The sequence below is a fragment of the Ursus maritimus genome, unplaced genomic scaffold (genome assembly GCF_017311325.1).
Source record: "Ursus maritimus isolate PB19 unplaced genomic scaffold, ASM1731132v1 scaffold_14, whole genome shotgun sequence".
Lineage (NCBI taxonomy): Eukaryota > Metazoa > Chordata > Mammalia > Carnivora > Ursidae > Ursus > Ursus maritimus.
In genome coordinates, this window is record NW_024423786.1 from 44901145 (window position 1) to 44927573 (window position 26429).

Sequence of the window (26429 nt, forward strand, 5' to 3'; positions counted from 1 at the left end):
AAAAAAAAAAAAAAACAATGAAAGGGGTGCGTAGGGCAGTGGGTGGTTGTAGGGGTCGCTTTAATGAGTTTAGGGGCTTGTGGGGCTCCCTGGATCCGGCCACCAAGCCCTTGCCGCTCTTGAGGCCGCCTCCGTCCCTTCTTTGCCCCGCCCCGCGCCGGCCCCGCCCGGCCAGGACCTGGAGGCCGGGAGGGGGCGCCCTCAGGGTCCCCGGAGGGAGGAGAAAACACTTTGTCCCAAGTTTTCGCGGAGCTTCCTCATCCCCACCGCGATCCGCACACCAATCCCTCTACGGCCCCCCAACTTTCAGATACCCCTTGCGGTGCCGCCCCCTTCGGAACTCCTGGGGGCCCTTGGACGCCCGCCCAATTCCCCTGCCCCGTTAAAATCTCTTTTATCCCTCGACCGCTCCCCGCCACCCCGGCCCGCAGACCCCCGTCATGGCCCGGTCGTACGGCGGCCGGGTACTGGCCGCGATGACCCTGCTGGGCATCCCGGCGGCCGTGCTGGCGGCGCTGGGAGCGCAGCTGCTGTTCCAGCTGCAGGCTGGCCGTGCGGAGCTGCGGGGACTGCGCGCCGACGGGCTCGGCCCGGAACTGGGCGCCGGCCCCGGGATGCCCGAGGACGCGGCCGGGGCGCTGCTGCCGCTGGCCGCCGCGCTCGCCGCGCTCGCCCTGGTGTTGGGTCTCACCTGCCTTCTGCTCGCCGTCCTCTGCGGCCACCTGGGCGCCGAGCTGGCGAGGGGGCCCGGCCCCGGCAGGTAGGACAGGTCCCTCCGCCCCGAAGCCCGGCTGGGGACTGGGAGAGCTCAGGCGAGCTGCTGCCCGTCTCAGGGCCTCAGGTTGGGGGAGAGCTTCCCCCTCCCCTCCTCCTTTCTTCTATCCCTTCCTCCCTTCCTCCCCTCTCTCCATCCCCCACTCCCTCTATCATCTCTCCCTCCCTCCATTAGTTGAAAATTTGCAGCAGGTGCATCGACTGCTGCGCCCCCCATTTTACAGAGGTGGAACTGCGGTCAGAGAGACCCAGGGTGGGTTGGCCCCGGTGTTGATGACGCTTGTCATTGAGGAAACCCTAAGCTCTGCGTGCTTCTCGCGATCTGTGGACTAGACCAGTGAAAGCCCGCGACCCCTGCCCCTGCGCGGCTGGGGTTGCTACCTCCCTTTGTAACTGCGCCTCCCACGGGGGAGGCTGATCTCTCGAGGCTGCCGGGTTTGGAAGAGGGTGGAAGAGATTTGAACTTGCTTCAGGTAGAGCCAGAGCCAGTGCTCTGGCCCTGGGTGGGGTTCCTTCCTCAGGTACCTGGCTCAGGAACATGGGCACTGGGGAGGCAGGTGTGAGGGGGCAGGGAATGCAGAGAAGAAACTTCCCAGTGTTTCCCTCCAGGATGCTGGGGGAGGGGAGCCAGAATCAGGCTCCAGGATTCCATGGATTTGAACCGATGGCAGCTTCGACCACTGGAGTAGATCCCACCTAAAGTGTGTACTACCCATTCCACAGCTCAAGGGGTGCTGAAGTGCACTCATGTGTCAGTCAACAAATATGTGTTGGGTGCCTGCAGGGGGCTGAGCCCCGCACCGGGAGTAGAGGACACAGCAGAAACCAGGCAGATCCACACCTGCCCTCCTGGGGTAGACAATAGAGACAAGACAATAACCTCAAGTGAGGATAAATGCTGGGAAAGGAAGAAAATGGGGTGATGCCACAGAAGAGGACAGGGTGGGGTTTGAGATGAGACCATCAGTGGAGGCTTGAGCGGAGACTTGAAGGAGGAAAGGAGGCAGAAGATCTAGAGGACTGTGATCCAGGAAGGGGAACACCACGTGCAAAGGCCCTGGGGCAGGAATGAGCTTAGGGTATTAGAGGGAGGTCGAGGTGATTGGGGTGGCTGGAGGGAGACATGAGGGAGATAAGGGCAGGGAAATCAGGAACTGGACCGTGTAGGGCTTCCTGTGCTGTGGTGAAGACTTCGGGGTTTACTCTGCCTGAGTCAGTTGTGAGAAAGGAGGAGCATGATCTGACTTCAGTCTGGAATAACCCCCTTCAGTCACTGTGGAAAGAAAGGGGCCAGGAGGGTAGGTGGTGGGGAGACCAGGGAGGGGCCACTTCAATGGTACCAGTGGGAAGTGAGTGATTATGGAAGCTCTCAGATTCTCTGTTTTCTAAGCCTCCAGGAGTGGGGGAGGGAGAGAAGCACTTGGCATGGTGCCAGGCTCAAAACTAAGTCCTCAATCAGTCTCAGCTCTTGGGACTCTCTTTTTCTATGATCTCTGATAACAAGTTACCCCTGGTTTCTTCATTTCCTAAATAAGCTTATGGTCTGTGAAATAATGGAAGTCAGGTGTCTAGCAAGTGTCTGTGTGTAATAGCTGCTTCATGAGTGTTGGATGTTCGAGGGGACTGATGTATATGGATGGGTCATAGGAGAGGGGGAAAGGACAGTGGATGGATGAGTGGTGAATGAGGGATGGATGAATGGACAGATGGAGAGCTGGTTGGATCGACGGATGGTGAATGGGAGATGGACAATGGGTGAAGGATGAATGGATGGATGGGTGGGTAGATGGTGGTGAATGGCAAATGGATGGATAGATGGATGGTAGCTGTTTAAATAAGTGGTTGGATGGATTAATAGGGCCTGGTTAAATGGATGGATGGCTTTATGGTTGAATAATCCGTGGGGATGGGTAGATGGTAAATGGTAGTTACACCATCCACAAGGATGGAAGAGTGTGCAGATAGATAGAGACATGGATGGGTGGATGGATGGATGGATGGGTGGATGGATGGATGGATGGATGAATGGATGGATAAGTGGATGGTTGGGTCCCCACATAGATCTCAGGTCCCCCAAAGCTGGGCCACTCTCAGAGCCTCCCTCTCCTCCCTGGCCTTCCCTCACCAGCTCCACCCCCTGAGCCCATTTTCTTCCCCCCCCCCCTCCCCCCCGCCAGGTCTGACTGGTTTCTCTATGACTGCCGCCTCCTCAGACACGTGGCCCTTGGCCTTTTCTGCTGTGGGGTCTCTGTCTACTTAGCAGGTACGTGCTGGGGGATGGAATGTGGGGTGTAGAGCCCTGGGCTGGGGTGGCCAGGGGTATGGCCCCATAACTGAAGTCAGCTCCAGAGCCAGTCTGCCCATGTTCGACTCCCAGCTCTGACACTTTCTTGCTTTGGGACCTGGGGCAGATTCCCTTTGTGTCCCAGTTTCCTCATCGGTACGGTGGGGATGTACACTTCCCTGCCTTCTAGAATTGCTGAGGGGATTCTGAGTTAATCCCCATGAAAGCCCATGAATGGCATCTGACCCCAGTGATCTTCAGAATATTTTTGATTCTTCAGTTTCCTACATTTGCTTTGAACAAAAGTTGTCATGTCCTTGGTGGTTTTCTGGAGATAGTGGTTCACAGGTTGGTCTCACTGAAAAGCTGTTTGGTTACAAATATCAGAACCTCCACCTCAAGAATGGCTCAGGTTTTAAAAAATGCTTTATAAACCAGAAATGAAATAGTAAATCCCCAAAACATGAATCAGAACAAAAACTAATAAAGTGGGTTCCAGAAGGACACAAACTCCGGTGTTTCCTTCCCTGATTTGTAATAACTTTTCTTAGATCAACGTTCTCTCACCCACACTTGCCGGTAAAGGAACCAAATCATCAAGTTGCTTTAAAGAGACTCCTGACCTCTTATATTTTGTTCTAATCTTGAAAAAATGTGTGAATGGTGCTGCAGACTCAGGGCAGAATCATACATAGACCACCGGCACCAAAATATTCAGATGAATTTAAAAACAAGGGATTTGCTATTACTGTCTTTTTTTCCCTCTCATTCCTACAACAGAAAAATAGAAGTTTAGAAGATATATTGAAATTATTTATTTGTGAAATGTGAGCCTAGGGTTCATTCTGGGGATAGAAGGGTACATATGTGGGTATATAAAGTGCCGGGAACTCTGCATAACTTTTGCTGTTTGACTTAATAAAATGCTCCAGCTGTGAGGGTTTTTTGTTTTGTTTTGTTTGTTTGTTTTGTTTTGTTTTGTTTTGAAAGAGAGTGGATGAGGTGATGTATGTATCTGTAAAGATCGGGGGTCGTTGGCTTCAGGTGCAGCTGGATCTAGGGGCTCGACAAGGTAATCAGAAATGCCTCTTGCTTCACCTCTTCACCGGCTATCCCCTGAGAGAGATGCCTGTATCTGTAAGCGCTTTCAACACAATGCCTACGACCTTGAGGCTTTTCCCAGGCTGGCAAAAAAAAAAAAAGTGTTGGAGACTAGGAGAATAAGATATCCTCATTCTAATACACAAGAAAACTCACAAAGAAAAAAAAAGGTAACTATGTCAGCCTCATTAAGTGTTAAATTAAGAATTTGTTCAGCTCTCATTTAGATTCCTTTTGAGGTTAGGTGACCTCACTCAGCAAGAATTCCCGAGCACATCCAGCCAATCATCCAATCATCCATTCGTTGCTAGCCAGCGCCAAAAGAATAATTAAAAAACCTTTTCAAAAGTGTTTAGAGCAAAAAAAGTCCTTGACCACACTTTAATATGTCAAACATGATGCAGTGTGGCATCTTAAAAGCAAGAGTACAGAGCCAGAGAAAGCATAAAAACAGCCGGCAAAGTGCCAAGAAGGCTTCCATCCCACTCTGGGTTTCTCCTCGACCAATTCCCCTGCTGCTGCAGTAAGAAAATCCCTCCCTACCCATAGCCCAGTCCAAAGTCCCAGGTCTGGCTCTGATTGGCTGGGCTTGGGTCATGTGATAGCCCTGCACAATCACTACAACCAGGGGAAACAATGCTCTGATTGGCCAAGCCTAGTACCATACACATCAATGATGTCAGAGAGGTGGGTCACTGCCCCTACATTAGCAATCAGGGTGAGGGTAGGGACTGGACCGGTGGTTCTCAATGGGAAAAGATGCTGCTGATCCAGAGGACATTTGGCAATATTTGGAGACATTTTTGGTTGTCATGACAGGGAAGGGGGAGAATGCTACCGCACCTAGTGGGTAGAAGCTGCTAAATATCTTACAGGGTGCTGGGCAAGTCAACAGAAAACCAGTACAGATCGGTCCTCAAGGTCAGGTCACCAACCATCTTGTTCAGACCAGCAAACGGAGGCCAGAGAGGGGCTGTGATTCACTGAAAGTTAATCATGGGATTCGGGAAGCCTGAGATCCGGTTGTTTTAGTTGTCATCAAGTATGCATAACATAAAATCTACCATTTTACGGTAAAACGCTGTGATGATGGTGTGAGAGGATTAGACAGTTAAGCTATGTGCCTATCATGTACGAGTTTCTGTGACTGCCTTCTGTTTGGGGGAGTTCTCCCAGGGCTTGGGGAGCAAACGTTTGTGGACCAAGTAAATGACAGCCATTTCTTTCCCCAGCACTGTCCATCTATGCCCTGCTGCTCTTTGAGATCGAGACAGGTGCAGCAGCTGCCTCCATCCTCGGAGTGGGTGCTCTGGTCCTGGTGGCGGTGCTGACCCACACTCTGCTCCGAGCTGCCCGGGCCACCCGCCGTGGCCTCCATGAACTATCCCCACCGCAGTTTGAAGACGACCCTGTCCGCCATGCTGAAGTCTCCAAGGCCAGCCCCGGGGCTCAGCCCCAGCAGGGTACCCACCACCGGACCCCCTATTCATCCTTCCCAGAACCTGGGGACCCCCTCAGACCCATGGTCACTGCTACAGCACCTGCAGCCATGGGGGGAGGCCGGGATAGCAGCCTGCCTTTATCCCGCATGCACCGGACACTGTCGGCTGGCAGGGGGCACCGGGAAGGGGTCATCCACGAGATGCGCAGCATGCTGGGCCACCGGCTAGGGGGCTCAGGGAAGGACTCCACACTGGTGTGAACCCAGGGATCTGGCATAGAGATCTGGTGTCAGGCAGCAGGAGGAGGACTCTGTAAAGATAAGTCCAGGCTCAGCCACACTAGCAGTGTGACTTGATTTCTCAGCATCCCTGGCTTGTGTCCTCAAGGTGGCTTCGTGGCACAAATTGGCTGCCAGGGCTCCAGCCTTCGCCTCCTCTCAGAGGGAAAGGCAGAGGCTGGGGCGGGGCGGGGGGGCAGCATCTTCTGGAAATCTTCCTGGGAGGCCATGGGACCCTCCTGCTTATATCTCACTGGCGAGAACAGAGTCACATGTTCACATCTCTGGGCAGGGGAGGCTGGGAAATATAGCTTTTCAGATGTTAGAGGCAGGAGAGGAGGGTTGGGCTTAAACAGTGGTTCTCTAAATGTCTTCATCCGTTTTACAGATGAGGAAACCGAGGTCCAGAGAGAGGCAGTGACTCACCAGGAGTCCCATGGCCAGTACTGAGCGTCAGAGTCAGGATTCCAACCAGGGTTCTGTAACCCCCATGCTGCTGACAGTGCAAGTCTCAGACTCTGCGACTTCTTCCAGGCTGTGAGCATTTGAAATCTGTGTGTGCTGAGCTCAGAGCAGCCCAGAGCCACAGGTTCACCCAGGGCTGGACCCAGCCTTCTGGCTGTGAGCCCCTGGCTGAGGTCTTCGCTGCTCTGCGTCTCAATTTCCTTGTCTATAAAATGGGACAGAAGCAGTTCCCCCTCCTAGGGCTCCTGTGAGACTCGGTGTAAGCCTACCAGGTGCCTGTGCACAGGAGGTCCTCAATGCGTGTCAGCCTGTGGTGTCGCCAGTCGGGGCCCCTGGTCACAGGAAAAGGTGGGTTAATGGCCACTTTCTGGGGCTCATGAAACTGCCAAGGCTTAGAGTGGATAACTCAAAGCCCTCGGGATCTCCAGAGGCCCTGGCCCTACTCCCATCCCATACGACCCTCAAATAAACTCTGACCCTCGCTATCTCCTTTGTCACTTGAGCCACTTCCAAACATGCTGTGTGGTCAAGCCCAGGCCCAGGATAATGGATGGGGTGACAGGAGTGGGGTGGGGAGGCAGAAGTGGGGGGGCAAGGGTGTGCTCCTTGTAGACCCTTGTTGGGGACCCATGTCCCACAAATCTTCATGCATATCAATTTCACTGGGAGTGGGGATGCCTGGCCTCCACCCTCACTCCAAATGGACAGATGTCCCCAGAATTCTCCCAGTGTGTCCCTTCCTGGGCCACACAGGCACTCTGAGGCCCAGGGACAGGAGACAGCTTAGCCACAAAGTGGCTTAAAGTCCCCCTAGAACCCTTTCCAACAGACAGAGAGGTGACAGCACTCAGCAGGGGCGGGGGCTGGTCCCCCAAGTCTGACCTTGGCAGGGACCCCGCTGATCTGATACACCCAGACCCTAATGGCCCACCGACTCTGACTCCAGCTGCCTCCTCCCAGAGCTGCCAGGAAGCTGCACAGACCTTCTTGCTAGTGCAGTGGAGTGAAGAGAGAACACATGAACAACCCACATGGCTCCTGACACATGGGGCACCCAGTAAGCATGGGTTCTCGGGGAGCATAATAAACATCAATGAAAAAGATCAAATAAGAATAAATGTCGAGGGGCGCCTGGGTAGCGCAGTCGTTAAGGCATCTGCCTTCGGCTCAGGGCGTGGTCCCCGCGTGCCGGGATCGAGTCCCACATCGGGCTCCTCCGCTGGGAGCCTGCTTCTTCCTCTCTCACTCACCTGCTGTGTTCCCTCTCTCGCTGGCTGTCTCTATGTCACATAAATAAATAAAATCTTAAAAAAAAAAAAAAAGAATAAATGTCGGGGCACCTGGCTAGTTCAATTGGTCAAGCATGTGACTCTTGATTTCGGGGGTCAGGAGTTCGAGCTCCACGTTGGGCGTAGAACTTACTTTATAAATAAATAAATAAATAAATAAATAAATAAATAAATAAATATCACCTCTTTCTCACATGCCTGGTTCTGCAGGCACGTGCCAGGCACTTTCCTGGCCTCCATTAATCTTTGGGGAAACCCCACTTACAGATGGGGAAACTGAGGCCCAGGAAGTGAGGCCACATGGTGGTGATGGCTGGAACCTCGTTACCCCATCACAGAGGGCTCTAAGACAGAGCAGGTGCCTGAGAAACCCTGGGAATTTCTGTTTCTGAGAATCCCCTGGAACGGGGCAGGTCCCCGGGACTCTGGGGTGTGGGAGAGGAGAACGAGGAGGAAGGACCATCTCTGTCTGCCAGCAAGCAGCACCTCATCTCCTGGACTGGTCAGGGGAATTGGAAGCTGGACCCCTCAGCCTCATCCCCAGGGCCAGGACTTGGGTACGGGTGCAAAATTGGAGACCTAAAAGAATTGAAAACAGATATTCAAACAAATTCTTCTACAAGCATGTTCATGCAGCACTAGTCATAACTGCCAAAAGGTGGAAACAACCCAAATGTCCATCAACAGATAAACGGATAAAAAATGTGATCAAGCCACACAATGGAATATTATTCAGCCATGAAAAGGGACAAAGCACTGACCCACACTACATATGGATGAAACTCGAAGACATCATGCCAAGTGAAAGAAGTCACACACAAAAGGGCCACATAGTGTGTGATTCCACTTCCAGAACAGGCAGATCCATAGAGATGAAGCAGGTTATCGGGGGCCAGGGGCTGGGGGAGTGGGATGGGGAGTGATTGCTCATGAGGACAGGGTTTCCTTTCCAGGTGATAGAAATGTTCTGGAACTAGACAGGAGTAATGTTTGCACAACATTGTCAGTGCACTAAATGCTACTGAATTGTGCACTTTAAAATGGTGAATTCTGTGTTATATGAATTTCACCTCAATCAAGATAAATTTAAGGATGCTCTCGCTCTCAGGCTCCTGCAGGTGCAGGTGGGCCCTTCAACTAAAATGAGCTCCTTAAATGTTGCACCCCTCGAGCTCGCTAGCCTCATCCACGTCTGACCCCTGCTCATCCCCCCTCATCCAGAACAGGAGCCCTGAAAACCATGCAGGGTTCCAGCTTGGAAGGCCGGCTGGGAGTGCTGCCCATAGCCTGGCCGAAACCTGCCCCCCTCCCCTGTCTTGCCGGCTCTGCTCTGGAAGGGGTGCCAAGCACCCTCATATCTCAGCCAAAATCAGGTGAGAGGGGATGAGGCTGGTCCTGGGGCTGGAGTCAAATGCTCAGGTCACTCTGTGTCCTCCAGGAGCTGGGACAGACCTGGCTCAGGGAACAGTCATGCGACCTGCCACTTTAGTTTCCTTTATAAAGTAAGATAACCTCTTCCAGTCCACCAAACACAGCTATGAGGACCAAATCAGAAAGGATATCAATGTCTCCATTAATTCCATGGGCCACGCAAAAACCGGCAGCTGTGGGCATCCTGGTGTGATTGGAGAGTGGACAATATCTCCCAAAGATGTTGCCTTGGATTGGGATCATCAGAACCAGACCTCGAGATAATTTGGGGGATGTGGTTTGTTGATGTGGGAGGTTACCCCAGGAAGCCCCAGAGCCCTTCAGGGACATCAATGAGTAGACAGTACTGTGGGCAATGGGGGCTCCACGTTGCTGGAGACCTCTGGGAGACAGCATAGAGCACACACAGCAGAGTGGTCCCAAAACAGGGGCTCGGGGCCTGGGTTGTTTATCCTCTGACCCCCATCAGGTATTGGCTGAGAGCTGCTTCTAGAGCGATTAACCTCTCATACTTCTGGTCTTCCCTGTGCACCAGCTGGGCACACTCCTGTGGCCAAAGGAGGCCCCAGGCAGGGTTGGAGGTATTTGCTGTGAATGACATTCAACAGGGAGAGATGAACATGGAGGGGGTGAATGGGAGTGAGGCACAGAGAGAGTCTGCTCCAGCTGTGTTGCATTTTTGCAACAGCAGGCATAGTGGGGATTACTGAAAGCCCTTAACCACACTATACCTGGTTGAGAAGAACTACTGAGTGTTGGATGCCCACCATGGGCCAAATACCCTGCCTCACTCACACAAGCATCGCCATTGTTGTCCCCTTGATACAACTGGTGTCTCTTTAGTTCTGCACATGCAATCTACTGGAAATGGCAGAATGGAGCTGGGGTCCTCTGTGCTGGTGACATTTAGAATGGAAGGCCAGATGCCACCTTGAAGGAAATTGCTCAGCACAACAAGGGGTATATTCCCCCACACACACACCCAGAAAACACTTTATGAACACACTTCAGTATATATTTTAGGTGAAATAAGAATTTTGAAAAGACCTCATGAGCTCTCCATCTCAGGACAGTTATAGGTACAGTACAAATTGGACCTTAGGCTCAGAAGACCACCCGAGGTGCAAAATGGAGTTAATTAGGATAAATGGAGCAAGAATCACATAAATACCACCTGAAAATCCAGCACGTTTTCTTTCCCCAACTTCAATATTCTTTGCGTTTGTATCTGTTAGTTCTTCCTGCATAACAAATCATCCCCCAAAGTTAGCCACTCAAAACAACACGCATTTATTATCTGCCAGTTTCTGTGGGTCAGGAGTCTGGGCATGGCTCAACTGAATCTTCCCCTTCAGACTGCTGTCTGGGTTCAACGGGGGTGGGATCTGCTTCCAAGCTCACTTCATGGCTGTTGCCAGGAGTCTGTTCCCTAATTCCCTACAAGCTGTGGAACTGAGGGCCTAGTTTCTTTCTGGCTGTTGGTAAGAGGCTGCCCTCAGTTCCGTGACACATGGGCCTCTTTACAAGCTGGTATGCTTCCGCAAAGCCAGCAAGAGAGTCTGCAACCAGGCAGAAGTCACTGTCTTAGAACCTAATCATGGAAGCGACACCCCATCACCCCATGCTGGTTAGAAGTGAGTCACTAGGTCCAGCCCAGACCCAAGGGAGGGCCTGAACAGCAGGACACCAGGGTCTTTGGGGACCATCTCAGAAGCTACCTCATGCCTCATAAGTTCGCTTCAGGATCTGCCCAAAGACAAATAAAAAGAGCAGGTGGATAAGCAAAATGAGAAAGAGGTGATTTCCATACAGCACAAATCAGCTGTTTTCAGCTAGGATCTCTACACCGGCAAGAGTGTGCAGAACAGCTAAGGAGTTCAAACTCTGGCAAGACAAGCGGCCAAAATTAACACAATTGACATTGCCGAGTGTTGGTGAAGACATGGAGTCACTGGAACTCTCATTCATTGTGGGCGGGAGAGTAAATTGGTAAACGGTCTTGGAAATCTGCTCAGCTGTATCTGCGAAAGCTGAACATAGGCCTCACCTACTACCCACAATCTCCACTTGGGGCATTTACACAACAGGAATGAGTGCATGTTCCTCAAAAGACATGTACAAGGAAAAAAAAAAACACGTACAAGAGAACTCAGGGTAGTTTTGCTCAGTGGCCACGGACGGGAGACAACCCAGACATTTATCAACAGGCAAACAGATTGGTACATCCATGCAATGGACTCAGAAACAAAAAAGAAGGAATTAATCATACAGGCAACAGCCTAGAGAAATGTCACGGACATAATATTGAACAGAATTAGCCAGACTCAGAAGAGAACTCACTAGGGCATTACACTTCTATCACGTTCAAGAGCAGGCAGAATGAATGATGAAGTAGAACCCAGTAGCTTTAGGGGGCTTGAAGGGGGGTGGCAAGGGGATGTTTGAATCTGGCCCAGGTGGGTGCTCTGACCTAGGGGTGGAGAGTGCATTAGGGGCCACAGCTGGGCTCAGCAACATTTGAATACAGGAAACATGGATTTTGCACTGACAGAAACCACTGGGGTTTGCATCCCCATGCACCTGCTTGGACTTTGCACTCCAGAAATCGTTCAGCTGGCAAGGCCTTTCAGCTCCGGAAAGTGTTTCTGCAAGTCAGTAGAGCAGTCGAGGGATGCGCGCATTCTCCCTCGAAGCTGCACTGAGGTAAGGCGCATAGAGATTCCCATTGTAAAGAAGAAGAAACTGAGGTATAGAGAGGTTAAGTCACTGCTCAGAGTCATCAGCAAGTGAGCAGTGGAGCTGGGACATCATCTCACCCTGTGACACCTGTCTCAGGTGGGAGCAAGCCAAAGGAAAGAAGGATAAAGCTTTGGCTCCCTCCTCTGTAGCCCAGGATGGTGTAATCTCAGCCATGGCAGTCAAGATTGAGGTGGCCCAAGTCGGGTGGGCTCCAAGGTGACTCTCCCACACTTCCTGAGGCTGTCCTCAGGCCCCATGGGGCTCAGAGGGTTGGGATTTTGTGGGGTCACTGGCCTAGCACAGCTAGTCCAGTCAGATGCAGGGCCAGGACGGCTCATCTGGGGGCCCCTGGTCACCCGCGGATGCCCTGGAAAGCGATCCAGAGCTGATTTCAGGGTGGCCACGAAGGTGACCAGGGAGAACAAACAGCCTTTGCTTCCCAGCCAGATTAGATTCCACGGCCGGCGCCAGAGCAGCCAGGGCGGGACCCAGCAGGTGCCGGCTGTGCCAGAGAGGGGAGATGTGGGGAGATGTCTCAGCACCAAAGGCCTCGTTTTCCCAAGGCAGCTGAGCTACACGGGGCAGGGGGCACATTTTGCACAATCTGCCCTTGCCCCCCCCCCCTCCAGACAGCTTGCTCTCTCTCCCCTCAGACTCCCAGGACAGGGCCATTCTGCTTCCCTCAGACCCCAGAGCAGGACAGGATCTCCCCCCTCAGGCCCCCCGGACAGTGCTGTTAGATACAAGTGCCCAGGTGGATGGTACACACCTTCCGGGGCCCCGTGGGGCGTGTTCTGGCCAATGATCTGTGAGCAGAGCTCTGACGGGGCACCTCCAGGCCAGGGCATTTTCCTGACAGGGCAAGAGCTTCCTGAGTCTGCCCCCTGCTGTCACAGCGAGATGGTGGCAGCCCCTTCAGGCAGGTCTCAGGGACCGTGACCCGCAGAGGCTGTTGCTGCCCTGCCACGGGCATGTGGTGCGAATGAAAAAGAAGTCTTAGTCTTTCTAAGCCACAGAGATCCGGGGATGTTCCTGACTGCAGCAGAACCTGGGCCACCCTGACGCTACGGGGTCCTAGGGAGGACAGAGCAGAAAAGGAAGAAGCGTGGGCCTGGGAGAAAAACAGTGTGAGTCTGGGGTCATTAATTTACCAATTGGCCCGCCCCGTTATTCACAGATCTCGTATTTGTGAGTTCCACTGGCTGAGATTTATTTGCAACCCCCAAACCAATACTTGCAGCACTTTGTGGTCATCCAAGGACATGCACAGAGCAGGGGGAAATGTGAATCACCAAGACACACGGTCCTCGTTGGTGGGACGTGGTGATGCTCCGCCATCTTGCTTCAGCTGGGACTGTGAACAGGAGACCTTTTTATGGTCTGTCTAGTGGCACGTTTTTCACATTTTGGTGCTTTTTCGTTGGCAATTTTGCTATTTAAAAAGGTCTCCAGGGATGCCTGGGTGGCTCAGTTGGTTGAGCGCCTGCCTTTGGCTCAGCTCATGGTCTCAGGGTCCTGGGATTGAGCCCCACGTCCGGCTCCCTGCTCTGTGGGGAGTCTGCTTCTCCCTCTACCCTCTCTGCCCCTCTTTCCCGCTGGTGCTCTCTCTCTCGCTTGCTCTCTCTCAAGTAAATAGATAAGATCTCTAAAAAAAAAAAAGAAAAGTTGGGGTGCCTGGGTGGTGCAGTTATTAAGTGTCTGCCTTCAGCTCAGGGCGTGATCCCTGTGTTCTGGGATCGAGCCCCACATCAGGCTCCTCCGCTGGGAGCCTGCTTCTTCCTCTCCCACTCCCCCTGCTTGTGTTCCCTCTCTCGCTGGCTGTCTCTCTCTCTCTGTCAAATAAATAATCTTAAAAAAAAAAAAAAAAAAAAAGAGGTCTCCAAGCATAGTGCTTAATACTGTCTAGTGTCCCCGAATGCAAGAAGGCTGGGATGTGCCTCCTGGAGAAAACATGTGTTAGATGAGCTTTGTTCAGGCATGAGTTATAGTGCAGATGGCCGGAGGTTCAATGTTAACCAATCAGCAGTATGGATTAAACAAGGTGTCTTGAAACACACACAGAACAAGGTCACATATTGATTGCTTGACAAAAATGTAACCAAAGGCTTGCAGGAACCTACCTCTGTATTCGCTGTGGAATCCAGTATTCCCTGACTAACTCCGTTTTCACTGCAACGTTATAGAACGTAACTACTGCGAATAATGAGAATTGATTGAATGTATCTATCACACACCAGAGAAAAAAGACACATAGAACAGCTTGAAGGTGAAGAGAGTAGGCTCTAGATGCAAATCTCAGCTGGGAGGGTGACTGGGTGGTTTGGTTGGTTAAGCTTCTGCCTTCGGCTCAGGTCATGATCTCAGGGTCCTGGGATCGAGCCCCGCAACCAGCTCTGTGCTCAAGGGGAGTCTCCTTGCCCCTTTGCCCCTCCCCCTGCTCATGCTTGTTCACTCTCTCTCTCTCTCTCAAATAAATAACATCTTTTAAAAAAAGAACATCTCAGCTGTGACCTTAGCTGCCCCTGCCTCAGTTTCCCTATCTGTAAGATGTGCAAAACCAGGGCTTCCTACCGGGGTATGGGAACACCAAAGGGGATCCATCAGGTGCTAGGGATGTGATCCCCATGATCTAAGTATAACTGAAACTATTATTCCTGCTATGCGTGCTAAGGGAGGGGCGGACCGGGTCTTCTCTGTGGTCTACAAGCCTGCTCAGTCACTCGCTGAGCCAGTTTCCCCCTCTATGGAATATTCTGGGAGTGGCAACCGTGCTGCCTCCCCTCCCCAATTTCGCTTACTGGGTGGACATCGGCCCCCTGGCTCGTGCTGGGTGTGCATGGCAAAGACTGCGAGCCACAGAGGACCCGCAGCCAGGATCGGGACTCCAGATGGTGGGCGCATGGTCGTGTTTATTGCCAGGAGGACGCCCACGTGGCCTCCAGGCATCAGAGAGTTTTGACACAAATGACTTGAAGGCACTGGTTTCCGTCCAGCCCCCACCCCTGCCCTGCAGGGCCCAGGGGGCGAGAGACCCCATCACCGGTCCTGCTCCTTCTCCAGGGCTGTGGCTCCACTGGGTGCTGAGGGTCTAGAACGCCCTGCATCGCCAAGGTTCCCAAGATGTTGTGGGGTGGGGTGGCTGCTGGTCCCGGGGTGTCAGGGCTGTTGGACAGAGGGCTCTTCCCTGGGGCTGACCAAGAGCTACGAGACGCTGGGAGGCAGGCGTGCGGCTGCAGTCTTCTCCACCACGAAGCCATAGTTATACTGGGGGGGGGGGGGCAAGGAGAACACAGAGTGAGTGAGGGGCCATAGCGGTGCCTGAGGAATGGTGAGGGGGTGAAGACAATTAGGGGCTTAGTGAGCGCCAGCCCTCGGGAGATGGGGCGTGGCCGGGGGAGACTGGTCCTCCAGCACCCCATCCTGGGCCCTGTACCCACCTCCTCCTCGATATCCGCCAGCGACTTGATGGTCAGATCGGCAAAGGCAGAGAAGACCTGCTGGGCAGAGGCAGAGGGCAGTCTTGGGCGGGGACCCTAACCTAGAACCCCATTCCCTCATCCTCAAGGAAGGCCTCCCTCAATATTTGCCCGAACATCCCCTCATCCTTCCAGCCACAGCCTCTTGCCACCAGTATCCAGCTGTCCCTCCTGATGCCCCATTCTGAGACTAAGACCCTCCAGCTTCCAGCCTCCTCCAACCCAGGAACATGGGCCTCTGTGCTGGGGCACTGGGTACATGGATGACCCTCTTTATATCCTGACCCCTAAGAAGACAACTGGCAGGGGCAGACCCAAGCTGCCCCAACAGAGACTCACCAGGGGGCCACAGCTCTTGCCCTCGAACCGGGGGTGCAGTGTGAAGGGAACACCATCCATGGCTAAGGAAAGGAGGTTAAGGGTAGGGGCTGAGACATAGGGAGCTTGCAGCCTGCCTGCGGTCCAGCCGCAACCAGAGAGGCTCAGCCCCAAACCCCTGGCTCTCCCCGGTCTTTGCAAAAATTGGGGAGGCCCAGGCCTGGTTCCAACCCTGGCCCCACCCCTTCCTGGCTATCCCACCTTGAGCCAGTCTCGCCCCACCCCAGTGCCTCAGTTTCTTGCTCGGCACTCACCTGAGATGCCATAGAGGTTGGAGGCCTCATAGATGGAGTCGCTCCTCCGCAGAGTAGACGCCCGAGAGCCTAACCTGGACAGGGTCCGCTCTGGAAAGCCACCCTTGCTGGTGGAGGCAGGACAGCACTGGTGAGGCCTAATTCCCCCCACGGCCGCCCCATTCCCAAGCCTGAGGACTCACCCGGGCTGGGCAGGTGGGTCCAGGGAGAGGCCCCGCATGTCCTGGCTGAGAGCTCGGGGCTTGGGCACCGGCCTTGGGGCCTTGGCCTTCTTGCACCAAATGGCAAAGCCCCCCATGTCCCTAGAAGGAGAGAGAAGTAGGGAGGTTCTGGCCCAAGCGGATGACGCCAGCCCTTTGGGGGATTTGCATCCTGTCTTAGCCCGCGCCCTGAGCAACATCCGAATTAATACTGCTGGGTCTGATCATGGGACTCCGTGCTTCGGACTCATCAACTCACTCCTCATAAGAACCCTACAAGACTGAGACAATTAGCCCTGTTTGAACCTGTGGAAATGGAGGCACAGGGAAGCGACAGAAGGCACAGGAGGCCTCAGGAGAGTCGCTGAGGGTCAGCAGGGCGGATATGCGAGCTGGCGGGCAAAGGAGGTCAGAGGCTGGGGGTGGCCCTACCCTACTCGCAGGTATCCAGGCACCGTCTTGGTCTTCCCGCTCAGCCGGACATCGAACACAGCCATGTCCGCAGCCCCCAAGGGCACCAGCTTCACACACATACGTTTCTTCTTGGACACAGAGGCCTCTGGGGGCGAGGGGGAGGCAAGGGAGTGAGAAGAGGGAAGAAGCAGCGAAGGGGGCCCAAAGATGGCTAGTGGATGATGCTTGCCAGGGCGCTGTTTAAGGCAGTGCCCTGGATAGCTTTAGGTCAATGGTTAACTCATGAGTGGTTTAGCCAGAGGAGGGGACTCCATGTAGCCTTTAGGAGCTACACTGGGGCAGACTTATCTTTGGTGACATGGAGAAGCATTCATGGGGTGACCCTGGGCACCTACAGCAAGGGTGGGCAGCTGTGGAATCAGACAGAACCGAATGCCCCTCCTGGCCCTGCAAACCTCACTTTTCCTTAGTCCTCTAATCCAGGAGTCAGCAAACTCCAGCCCATGAGCCAAATGACATCCAAATTCTGCTTTTGCAGGGCTTATGAGCTAAGAATGGTTTTCAGGGTTTTAAAGGACTGGCGGGGGGGGGGGGGGGGGTGGTAAGGCCACGACACTATCTGGCCCACAAAGCCTAAAATATTTACTATCTGGACCTGTACAGAAGAAGTCTGCCAACTCCAACATCAATAGATATACCCTGAGAGTCAAATACACAGGACAAGGCACAGTGAGAGGCAGGGAGAGCCAGGTGGTTGGAAAGCAGGGTGGTCAGGCCTGGGAGGGCAGCACCAGGGCTATAGGCGCCAGAGGAGAGGGGTGGGGAGAGCCAAGCAGAGACCTGAGGGAGAACCAAGTATTAGCTAGCCGGAAGAGTGGCGGAAGGGTGCTCCAGGAAGAGGAAACAGTGTGTGCAAAAGCCTGGAAAGGAAAAGGCTTGGAAATGGCCCGTGGTTCAGCTTGGCTACGATGTAAGATGTAGCAGGAACAGTAATAAAACAGGTCACAACTCTTACTCTAGGTCAGAGGCTGTGCCAATCGCACATTTTTACGCAGGGCAGGGCATGTGGCCCCACCCCAGAACAGGGCTCGGCTCCACAGCCAACCCTGTCATCACCCAGTGCATCGAGTGGAGCGGTGGAGGCTCGGAAAACAAGCACCTGTCGTCCCTCCACCCCTCCCTGGTCCTGCCCACAGGGTCCCGAACGCGGCCCCTCCACCCCACCCCCAGCCTCGGACGCGGGCCTCACTGGAGTCCAGGGGGTCGCAGACCGGGGAAAAGCCCGGTGGGAGGGGGCTCTTGTCCACCAGGACCTGGATATCGGCCACCACATTCTCCTGCGGATTCTGAGGGGGAGGAAGGGGAGGACACAGCGACAGTCACGCTGCAGCGGGGACAGCGCGCCTGGCGTAGGGCCCCGCAAAAGGACAGGGGAGTGGGCGGACCCCGGGGATGCCGACGGCGGGCTCCCCTTACCTCTAGGCTGCCCAAAGAACTGAGGCACAGAAAGTAGCCAGACTTCTGCGCGAAGCTCTTGCCGAAGCTTGCCGGCGCCCCTTCCACGGTGCAGGAGATCTACGGGGCGGACGCGAGTCAGCGCCAGGCTCCTACCCCGACGCGGCCGCCTCTGCCCTTTCTAATCCCCGGGCTCCCGACGTCGCTCACCGCACTGAATCCCCGCGGCGGAGGCGCCGAGGCCGACGACCAGGCCAGGCCAGTCAGCGGCGCCGTGTCGGTCCCGGGTCCTGGATCCATCCTCCCAGCCAAGAGCCGAAGGCTGGGACGACCTCGGAACTCCGAGCCGCCGACCCGTGGCCGAGTTCGGGTAGGAGTCTGAACTACAAATCCCAGACGACCGTATGGAAGGCCGAGGTCAAAAGAGCCGTCTGCGCGTGCCCGGAAGATAGCTGGCCAATCGTGGAGGAAAGTGAGGCCACGCCCCCGTGCGTCGCACAGGCGCGCCTGTGAGCGACGTTTACCGAAAATTGTGTCGCTCTTTCTCACCCCGAGCGATTTCCGATATCCCAGCTCTGCGCCCTTAGTCATGGCTTGCCCCAAACCAGAACTACACTCCCCAGAATCCCTTGCGGCATCAGCCTCTCCAGAGACACACCTGGACTTTCAGGGGAGAAATGTGAAAAAGCGCAATTCTAGTTCTAGGAAGTCATCCTAGAGGAAACTTTCAGGGATTATGCAGCGATTAGTTAAAATAACAAAAAATACGGACCACCGTGAGTCATGAAAAATTGTGTAATTTGAGGATTTGTTCATGTTACTGGTGGGAGACTGCGTTGTGTGCGTGGAGGTCTCGGTGCTTGGATTCTCCACGCAAGATTTACCCGAGAACCCGCGCATAAGTGAAGACAGCCAGAAGTAAGGTAGCAAGCACAAAGCAGTCTATTAAGAACCGCACACTCTGGAGGTGGGAGGGGGGCAGGCCCAGAGATGGCAACTGACCCGAGGCTAGGGGTGTCTTTATGAGCATAGCTGTGGTGGTCGGCTTCCGAGGTTTCCAATCATCTAAGGGTCTCCTCCTACCGGTTGGGAGGGGGAGTTTTGGCCCTACGGGAAGTGTCACAATCATCTTCCACAGGGGGGTAGGAGGTGGGGGTCGAAACCACACTGTAAATATACTATAATGAACCTAGTCACCCTGGGGCAAAGATTGGAGAGAAGGGGCGCCTGTGTGGCGCAGTCGTTAAGCGCCTGCCTTCGGCTCAGGGCGTGATCCCAGCGTTCTGGAATCGGGCTCCACATCGGGTTCCACATCGGGCTTCTCCGCTAGGAGCCTGCTTCTTCCTCTCCCATTCCCCCTGCTGTGTTCCCTCTCTCGCTGGCTGTCTCTGTCAAATGAATAAAAATTTAAAAATCTTTAAATAAAAAAAAAAAAAAAGATTGGAGAGAAGACCACAGGTTCTGCACCTGTGGTTCTTGGTCGACTAGCCTGCTGCCACAAAGCCACAAGGAAAGCCCCCAGGCTTCTTAATGTGTGACCTATTTATCACCGCCCTTGCCTCCAGCTCGGGTCTAACTCACTGCCTGCTCCCTGAGATATAATGTACTTAATATGAATGCTTTTACACCCCTCAGGGGAAAATATGAAAAATTAGGGAACAGAGTAGTATCTACTCTTCTATATCTCTCCATTTTCTGCAATATCCTGGATTGGCCTGTGGTTTGGCTTTTATTCAACCTGTGAGCTAAAAATGGTTTTTACATGTGTAAATGATTGAAAAGGGGAAAGCAATCAAAAGGGTACTTGGTGACATGTGAAAAGTATATGACATTCAAATGTCAATGCCTGTAAGATGCCACAGGACGCCTGGGTGGCTCAGTCCGTTAAGCGTCTGCCTTTGGCTCAGGTCATGATACCGAGGTCCTGGGATGGAGTTCCACATAGGGCTCCTTGCTCAGCAGGGAGCCTGCTTCTCCCTCTGCCTGCTGCTGCCCCTGCTTGTGCTTTCTCTTTCTCTCTCTGACAAATAAATAAATGAAATCTTGAAAGAAAAGAAAAGAAAAGAAAAGAAAAGAAAGAAAGAGAGGGAGGGAGGAAGGGAGGAAGGAAGGAAGGAAGAAAAAGAAAAGAAACAAATGTCCTGGAAAAGATGGCACAAAAAGGAGAAGGGGTTTCCATTAACATGGATTTGGCTTGCTTGGTAGCTGTCTGGCTGCATTGCAGGCAGACACCATAGCAGCAATCTAAGCACATATGAGGCAAAACACAGATTGGGATAATGACTCCCAAAATAAGTAACCATTTTTTCCACCAGGACTCCCACGATCCAAACCACTCATTTATTAAGTCCCTTAGGCTGGGGGTGGGATCACTCAGGGCATTGGCTTGTGTCCTCATGTGCTTTAATAAAGATGATACATTAGCAGACTCATCAGGTGTGAACACACAACATTCTGCTTGGATAATGGCATAAATGCCTCCTTACAAGGCAGTCATAATGTCCAAGTCCATCCTAATCTGGTGGACAGCTTTCCTCATTAGCAACATTTCAGGGTTTAGTAGGACAAGCTTTGCTGGCTATCATTTAAGGCTTTACTGGGTGAACTTAGTAAGGGCATCTGTGCATGCTACAACTTCCTCCAGGCCAATGGAGGGAACAAACATGGCGGCCAAGTGATCATACCAGTGGAAAACAACACACCCATCTGGCCTTGAGGAGGGGGAGATTGGCAACTTTTGTTACCGTGGAGCAGAGTTCTGGGAGAACCTAGGGTGTAGAGGCCCAACCACCCAGGCGGAAGCCAAGCCAAAGATTTGAGCCACACGATCATTGGGTCCCATTTGGATTTATGTTACAGTGACGTCCATCCCATATTCCTGGTGTACTTGAGTTGGTTCTGTTTAGAGTGGTTTCTTGGTTTTGTTTTGTTTTCTGTTTGCCACGTTGAGGTACATGAGTGCTCAACTCTCTATAACCCAGGGTAAGCCACAGGAACCCAACCCAAATCTGAGTGAAGCCACCTATGGCTCTGATAGTGGTATTTTTAGGACACTTGGATGGGCTGCCTGTTTCATTCAATCAACAGAAAAAGAATACCCAATGCCCAATGTTACTGAGAGATGTGCCACAGGCCAGATTTCTGGATCAGCATTGCTAATACCAGCTGAATTGAGAGGACCTGTCCTAGCTTGTGCTCTCTTAATGTACTGCTCGAGTGCCTTCTGCTCCCCTCCCCGGAGGAGTGATACCCACTATAGCAATCCTGACAAGCTAAAGAGGGGCGGCTGCCCGCATACCCACCAGGGTGGATCAACTCCTTTGCCAGGCACACAAGTGGGCCGTCTGTAGAAAGGTATTTCCCGCAGGTGCCCATCCCGCGAGCAGACACCCCAGGGGCAGCAGAAGTCTAAGGCCAGAAAGACAGGTATGTAGTAGAAACTTGTATGGGGAAGCCTTGTTAATGCGGGGACAGTTTTAGGAACCTGGCCAGGTCGTGCATGCGGGACCGGACCTGTTGACCAGGGAGGCAGCGTTGTCAGGCGTGAGGAAATGGGACTAGGGGCCGGACGTGCTTGGGATCCCTGTCTTCTCCCCTCTTTCAGTGGTGCGTGTTCCATTCCAGGTATAGTGGGTTGCCACAGATCTGGCTTAACAGCAGGACAACAGGATCCCGGTGGAGACTGAGTATTTCCCCCTCACCCATCACGGCGGGATGTCCCATTGTAAATTCCAGTAGATAATGCCTCTCCCGGGCAGGATGGGGCTTGCGTCCTCAGCAGCACAGTGCATACCACAGTGAGAGTCAGGGCAGTCACTATCTCCAGAGAACCCAACCACCTTTGCGGAAGTGGGTGCTCTGGCAGGGGTGCCCAGACTGGCAGATGGGGTGGTTGGTTGATCATTCAAATGCGTTAAGCCTGTGACAGTCCCTTGGTCCACCCAGCCAAGGTGGCCTTACCTGTTAGTAATTTAACCTGCTGCTTGAATAGTCCATTCTTCCTTTCTCCCACTCCTGCTGCTTGCGGCTGAGGGAGGAGATGGAGCCTCCAGTCACTGTTCTTCTACCCAGTCTTGCACATCATGACCCTTAAAATGTGACCCCAATCACCGTCTATTTGATGAAGATTTCCATACATCATACTTAGTGTCTCTAATCCCCTATTGGTGGCAGCCTGCTTTGCACGGTGACAGGGGAAAGCTTGGGTGAGGCCCGATGCAATGACCTCACAAACCAGACCACAGTTAGAGCCCTCATTCAGGGGCATCTGGCTGGCTCAGTCGGTAGCGCGTGTGACTCTTGATCTCAGGGTTGTGAGTTCAAGTTCCATGCTGGGTGTGGAGATTACTTAATAAATAAATTTTAAAAAAAAGAACCCTCCCTCAGGGCGCCTGGGTGGCTCAGTCATTAAGCTTCTGCCTTCGGCTCAGGGCATGATCCCAGCGTTCTGGGATCGAGCCCCATGTCAGGCTCTTTTGCTGGGAGCCTGCTTCTTCCTCTCCCACTCCCCCTGCTTGTGTTACCTCTCTCGCTGGCTGTCTCTCTGTCAAATAAATAAATAAAATCTTAAAAAAAAAAAAAAAAAAAAAGAACCCTCCCTCAAAGGAAACGGGCCAATGTCATCAACTTGCCAATTCCTTACTGGTTGGGAACTCCAGTGGATGGCCCCAGACAACTCCTTTGGCAGTTGCCTGGGGCATTGTTCTAGAACATGGAGGACATGATATCCCATTAACCAAGTCACTGGATTTCAAGGGCAATCCGGTGTCCCTGGCAATACACCATCCCGCCCAGGTGCCACAGTGACCACTTTTCCTCTGCACCCAGTCTGTGGTATCTATACTGAAAGGTTGGTGGCCAGGGCTCCTACCTGGGCTGGGGCATCAGCTCCCTGATTGCCAGGGCGGGGCTCGGCACCTGGATGTGGAAGACAGTGAGAATCCCTCCTTCTCCTGCAGGTGAAGCCAGATGTCTTTCCACATAGCCTGACCCCACAAAGGCTTATTCATGATCATCCACTGCTCAGCTTTCCCTTGTCCAAGCCATAGGGTTCATCCTTTTAAAACAGTCCGACTATCCGTGCAAAGGGTTAACAGGGCTTCTGAGCGGTGGATCACCAGTCAGATCACCAGCCAAACCAGCTCTGAGCTGAACCCACGGGCCGCTGTGGTTTGTTCCTGTTTCCATCCAGATGGTGTCAGTGTGGAGCTAATGACTGTAGCTCATGTATGTAGGCTACCCCTTCTAGAACATTCTGTATGCCAGGCATCAGCGGAAATGTGCCCCTCGCTCCTTCCAGGCCACAGGGGCCACCACAGGAATAGGGGCGGGGACACTTGGAGCATCTAGATCCTCTACGGGGCCTAGCAGCACCCTCTTTCTAGATGCCATGGCCTGGTGGATAGAGTGCTCTGGTGCTGCAAATAGGCATGCCTTAGTCAAAGCGAGAGTTTGAACCGGGGCAGAGGTGAGTCAATGGGGCATGCTCTCGACCCACCCCTTGCTAGGCAGAAAAGTTCTTACTGGAATATGCTGTCCCTTCACGAGAGGCTCAACCTAAATGGAGGTGCCTGGTCTTGAGTTTCCTGCAGGTTCACCACACATCCTCCCACTCATAGATGTTCCAGCAAAGTCTGCAGAGTGTCCCGCAGCGGAGGCAGGGCTCTGCATGTCAGCATTATATTATCAGTGCAATGGGCCCATTTTACAGATGTAGGGACAGAGAACAGGGACAAGTCTTGGGCTCCCATCCCATGACGTCCGGTGGGGCTGGCCAGTAGCCTTGGGAAGCCGTTGAAAGGTCCATTGTTGTCCCTCCCACGTGAAGGCTAATTGAGCTTGCGTTTAGTGGCCAGGGGTATCCTGGAAAACGCATCTGCTGAGTTCCACCCAGCATGATACACTCCTAGGACCGTGGCCAAGGTATCTAAGATGGCGGCGGTGTTGGACACAGCCACATGGATGGGGGACCACACCTTGTTCGATTCTGAGTCATCCGCCATGAACCATTTGTTTTTTCTACTGGTCATACCGAGCTGTTGAAAGCACTAGGGGCACCAGGCGCACTTCTCAAATAGTCTCTCCTATTTCTTCATGCCCCTCAGGCAATTACAGCGTTTGACAGTATACTCTTTCATGGGGATGGCTGGCTTTCTGGTTCCCAGGGGGCATTTCCCCTCAGCACGGATCTGATTGCTCTCACCCAGAGCAGAATTCACTGTTGCGGGTTTGAAGACTTTGCCCTTGTAGGATGCCAGTGCCCAGCATGTTCTCTGGTACTGAAGAAAGAGAAACCTCAGATTCTCCATGTTCTCGGGGCGCCCGGGGGGCTCAGTCGGTTAAGCAGCTGACTTCGGCTCAGGTCGCAATCTCAGGGTCCTGGGATCCAGTCCTGCGTCGGGTTCCCTGCTCAGTGGGGAGTCTGCTTCTCCCTTTCCCTCTTCCCCAACCACCCCCCACCTCGCGCTCTTGCTCTCGCGTGCTCTCTCTCTCTCAAATAAATAAATAAATAAAATCCTAAAAAAAACTCAACACCTCTTATTCTCGTGGGGGAGAACTCAAGTTGCAGTGTCAAAGAGACCTTCCTGACCATAACTGCTTGCCCTCCATAACCATCGATGGCACCGAAGGAACCAGAAAACATCCAAGGGGTACCATGTCAGAGTACCTTCAGCTCCCATACCCACCAGAGATGTCACTTCTTGTTTATTTTGGGGGACTGGTGAATAATGAGCTCAACATGGGGCTTCCAGTTGCCCCTACCACCCTCACCTGGAGGCAATCTTGGCCTGCATTCTATGGCCGGGGTGTGGGAGGCACCCACCCTGAATAGGACGGTACCCCTGAGGCCTCTGCCAGAGCAAGGGGGCATCAGGGATGGTAGGGGCAGGTGGGGCAGGTGGGGCAGATCTGAACTGTTTGTTGTTCAGGTTGAAGGCTTTCTACAGGCCAACCAGCCCGGCATTGGGCGGCCGCTCTCTCTTCTCAGGTGGGTTCCTGACATCAATGAGGTCAAACTGTATTTGCTTCCAGGTGTCCTTTATTAGACCCTTTACTCTCTCAATTGGGACAGTCTTTTGGCTTCCTGATCTCCCTCTCTGTGTCAGGTCTTTCCCACAGCCCGTACTCATTCTCAGGATTTGTCAGTTTCCCTAGCTCAGCAATGGATTCGCCCAATGTCCTAAGTGTCTTGTCCCACAACCGGGTTCGGCATTGGACATCAGTGTCCCATAGCAGGTTTGGGGCATAGCCTGGAGAATCTTAGCTTTCATTCCTGCAGTGACTGTGGCCCGATCAGGGCCTTCAAAGAGAGGGGTATACATGTCCTGCCTCATTCCCAACCCCGTTAGAATTTGCTGTACCTCGGAGCGCCTGGGTGGCTCAGTCGGTTAAGTGTCTGCCTTCGACTCAGGTCATGATCTCAGGGTCCTGGGATCAAGCCCCATGTTGGGCTCCCTGCTCAGCGGGGAGCCTGCTTCTCCCTTTCCTCCCTGCTCCTGCTCTGTCTCTCTCTCTCCAATAAATAAATAAAATCTTTAAAAAAAAAGAATTTGCTGTAACTCTTCTATAGATTTCCAGGGCCCCGGGCCCAGGGAGGTCCCCCTCATTTGGCCAAGCCTCCCTGCAGGCTAGAAGAATCTAATCTATATGGAGTGAGTACCTTGAGCTCCCTGAGCACCACACAGGTGCTATCAGAGGGCGGGGTATATGGTGGTGCGGCTATTTTCTCAGCCTCCTGCCCTGTAAGAGAAACTCCATCGCCTGGATCCCATAGGTGCACTACCCACGCCTGGACACTTTCCCTGGCCTTTTGCAGGGACTTGGCAGCCACATCAATAAGCTCAGTGGGAGTATATTCTCTTATCTTGTACATTTCCTGAACTGGGAGCTGCCCCACTGGCTGAGGCTGCTGTTGCTTTCCTTGGGAGCAGGAGCCCAAGACACAGCTCCCGGGGTGCCTGGGTGGCGCAGTCGTTAAGCGTCTGCCTTAGGCTCAGGGCGTGATCCCAGCGTTCTGGGATCGAGCCCCACATCAGGCTCCTCCGCTAGGAGCCTGCTTCTTCCTCCCCCACTCCCCCTGCTTGTGTTCCCTCTCTCGCTGGCTGTCTCTCTCTGTCAAATAAATAAATAAAATCTTAGAAAAAAAAAAAAAAAGACCCAGCTCCGCCAGCACCCTCCTAGCTTTGCAAAACAGCACACTAAGGTCTCCAAATTGAGGCCTCTGTGTGCATTAGCCTAGCCAGTGTGTTCCACCATCCCAGACTCACACAGCAGTCCACATGCATCTGACATAATAGCCACCCCTCCCCACATACAGGTCAATGGCCAACTTGGCATTTTCCCTGCAGGTGCCTCTTCCCCAAGGCCCGTTTTCCTGGTCTCCCGGCTGTCTGCCAGTTGTTGGCTCCCAACCTCAGGAGCTCCCCAAGGGAGATCTGAAATTGGCCAC

The 26429-nt window shown here is 53.3% G+C and overlaps 2 protein-coding genes across 3 annotated transcripts; one reads left to right on the forward strand and one right to left on the reverse strand.

Annotated features, from left to right (window-relative positions):
- Nucleotides 1-440: 440 nt before the first annotated feature.
- Nucleotides 441-7514, forward strand: TMEM221 (transmembrane protein 221). Its single transcript, XM_040629063.1, has 3 exons — nucleotides 441-760; nucleotides 2952-3037; nucleotides 5392-7514. Exons 1-3 carry the CDS (start codon nucleotides 441-443, stop codon nucleotides 5859-5861), a joined length of 876 nt encoding a protein of 291 aa, XP_040484997.1. The 3' UTR covers nucleotides 5862-7514.
- A 7178-nt stretch (nucleotides 7515-14692) lies between these two features.
- MVB12A (multivesicular body subunit 12A) lies at nucleotides 14693-18390 on the reverse strand. Of its 2 annotated transcripts, none has more exons than XM_040629065.1 (9): nucleotides 18191-18390; nucleotides 18002-18100; nucleotides 17775-17871; nucleotides 16544-16670; nucleotides 16094-16213; nucleotides 15912-16018; nucleotides 15619-15680; nucleotides 15241-15300; nucleotides 14693-15067 (listed from the first exon to the last, which is right to left on the reverse strand). In XM_040629065.1, the coding sequence occupies exons 1-9, from the start codon at nucleotides 18278-18280 to the stop codon at nucleotides 15005-15007; spliced, it is 825 nt and encodes a 274-aa protein (XP_040484999.1). In that variant the 5' UTR covers nucleotides 18281-18390; the 3' UTR covers nucleotides 14693-15004. The 2 variants fall into 2 exon arrangements, with proteins under 2 accessions (XP_040484999.1, XP_008702179.1); XM_008703957.2 differs by having other exon boundaries at nucleotides 15241-15297; nucleotides 18191-18388.
- Nucleotides 18391-26429: the final 8039 nt, after the last annotated feature.

Bases quoted from the DNA above. Each gene is read 5' to 3' on its own strand.
- TMEM221 (XM_040629063.1), top strand. From the start codon at position 441: ATGGCCCGGTCGTACGGCGGCCGGGTACTGGCCGCGATGACCCTGCTG. The intron at 761-2,951 runs GTAGGACAGGTC...CCCCCCCGCCAG, and splicing joins AGGGGGCCCGGCCCCGGCAG to GTCTGACTGGTTTCTCTATG. The intron at 3,038-5,391 runs GTACGTGCTGGG...TTCTTTCCCCAG, and splicing joins GGTCTCTGTCTACTTAGCAG to CACTGTCCATCTATGCCCTG.
- MVB12A (XM_040629065.1), bottom strand. From the start codon at position 18,280: ATGGATCCAGGACCCGGGACCGACACGGCGCCGCTGACTGGCCTGGCC. The intron at 18,101-18,190 runs GTGAGCGACGTC...TCCGCCCCGTAG, and splicing joins CGCCGCGGGGATTCAGTGCG to ATCTCCTGCACCGTGGAAGG. The intron at 16,214-16,543 runs GTAGGGCCACCC...CTCTCCTTCTAG, and splicing joins CCTGGATACCTGCGAGTAGG to GGACATGGGGGGCTTTGCCA.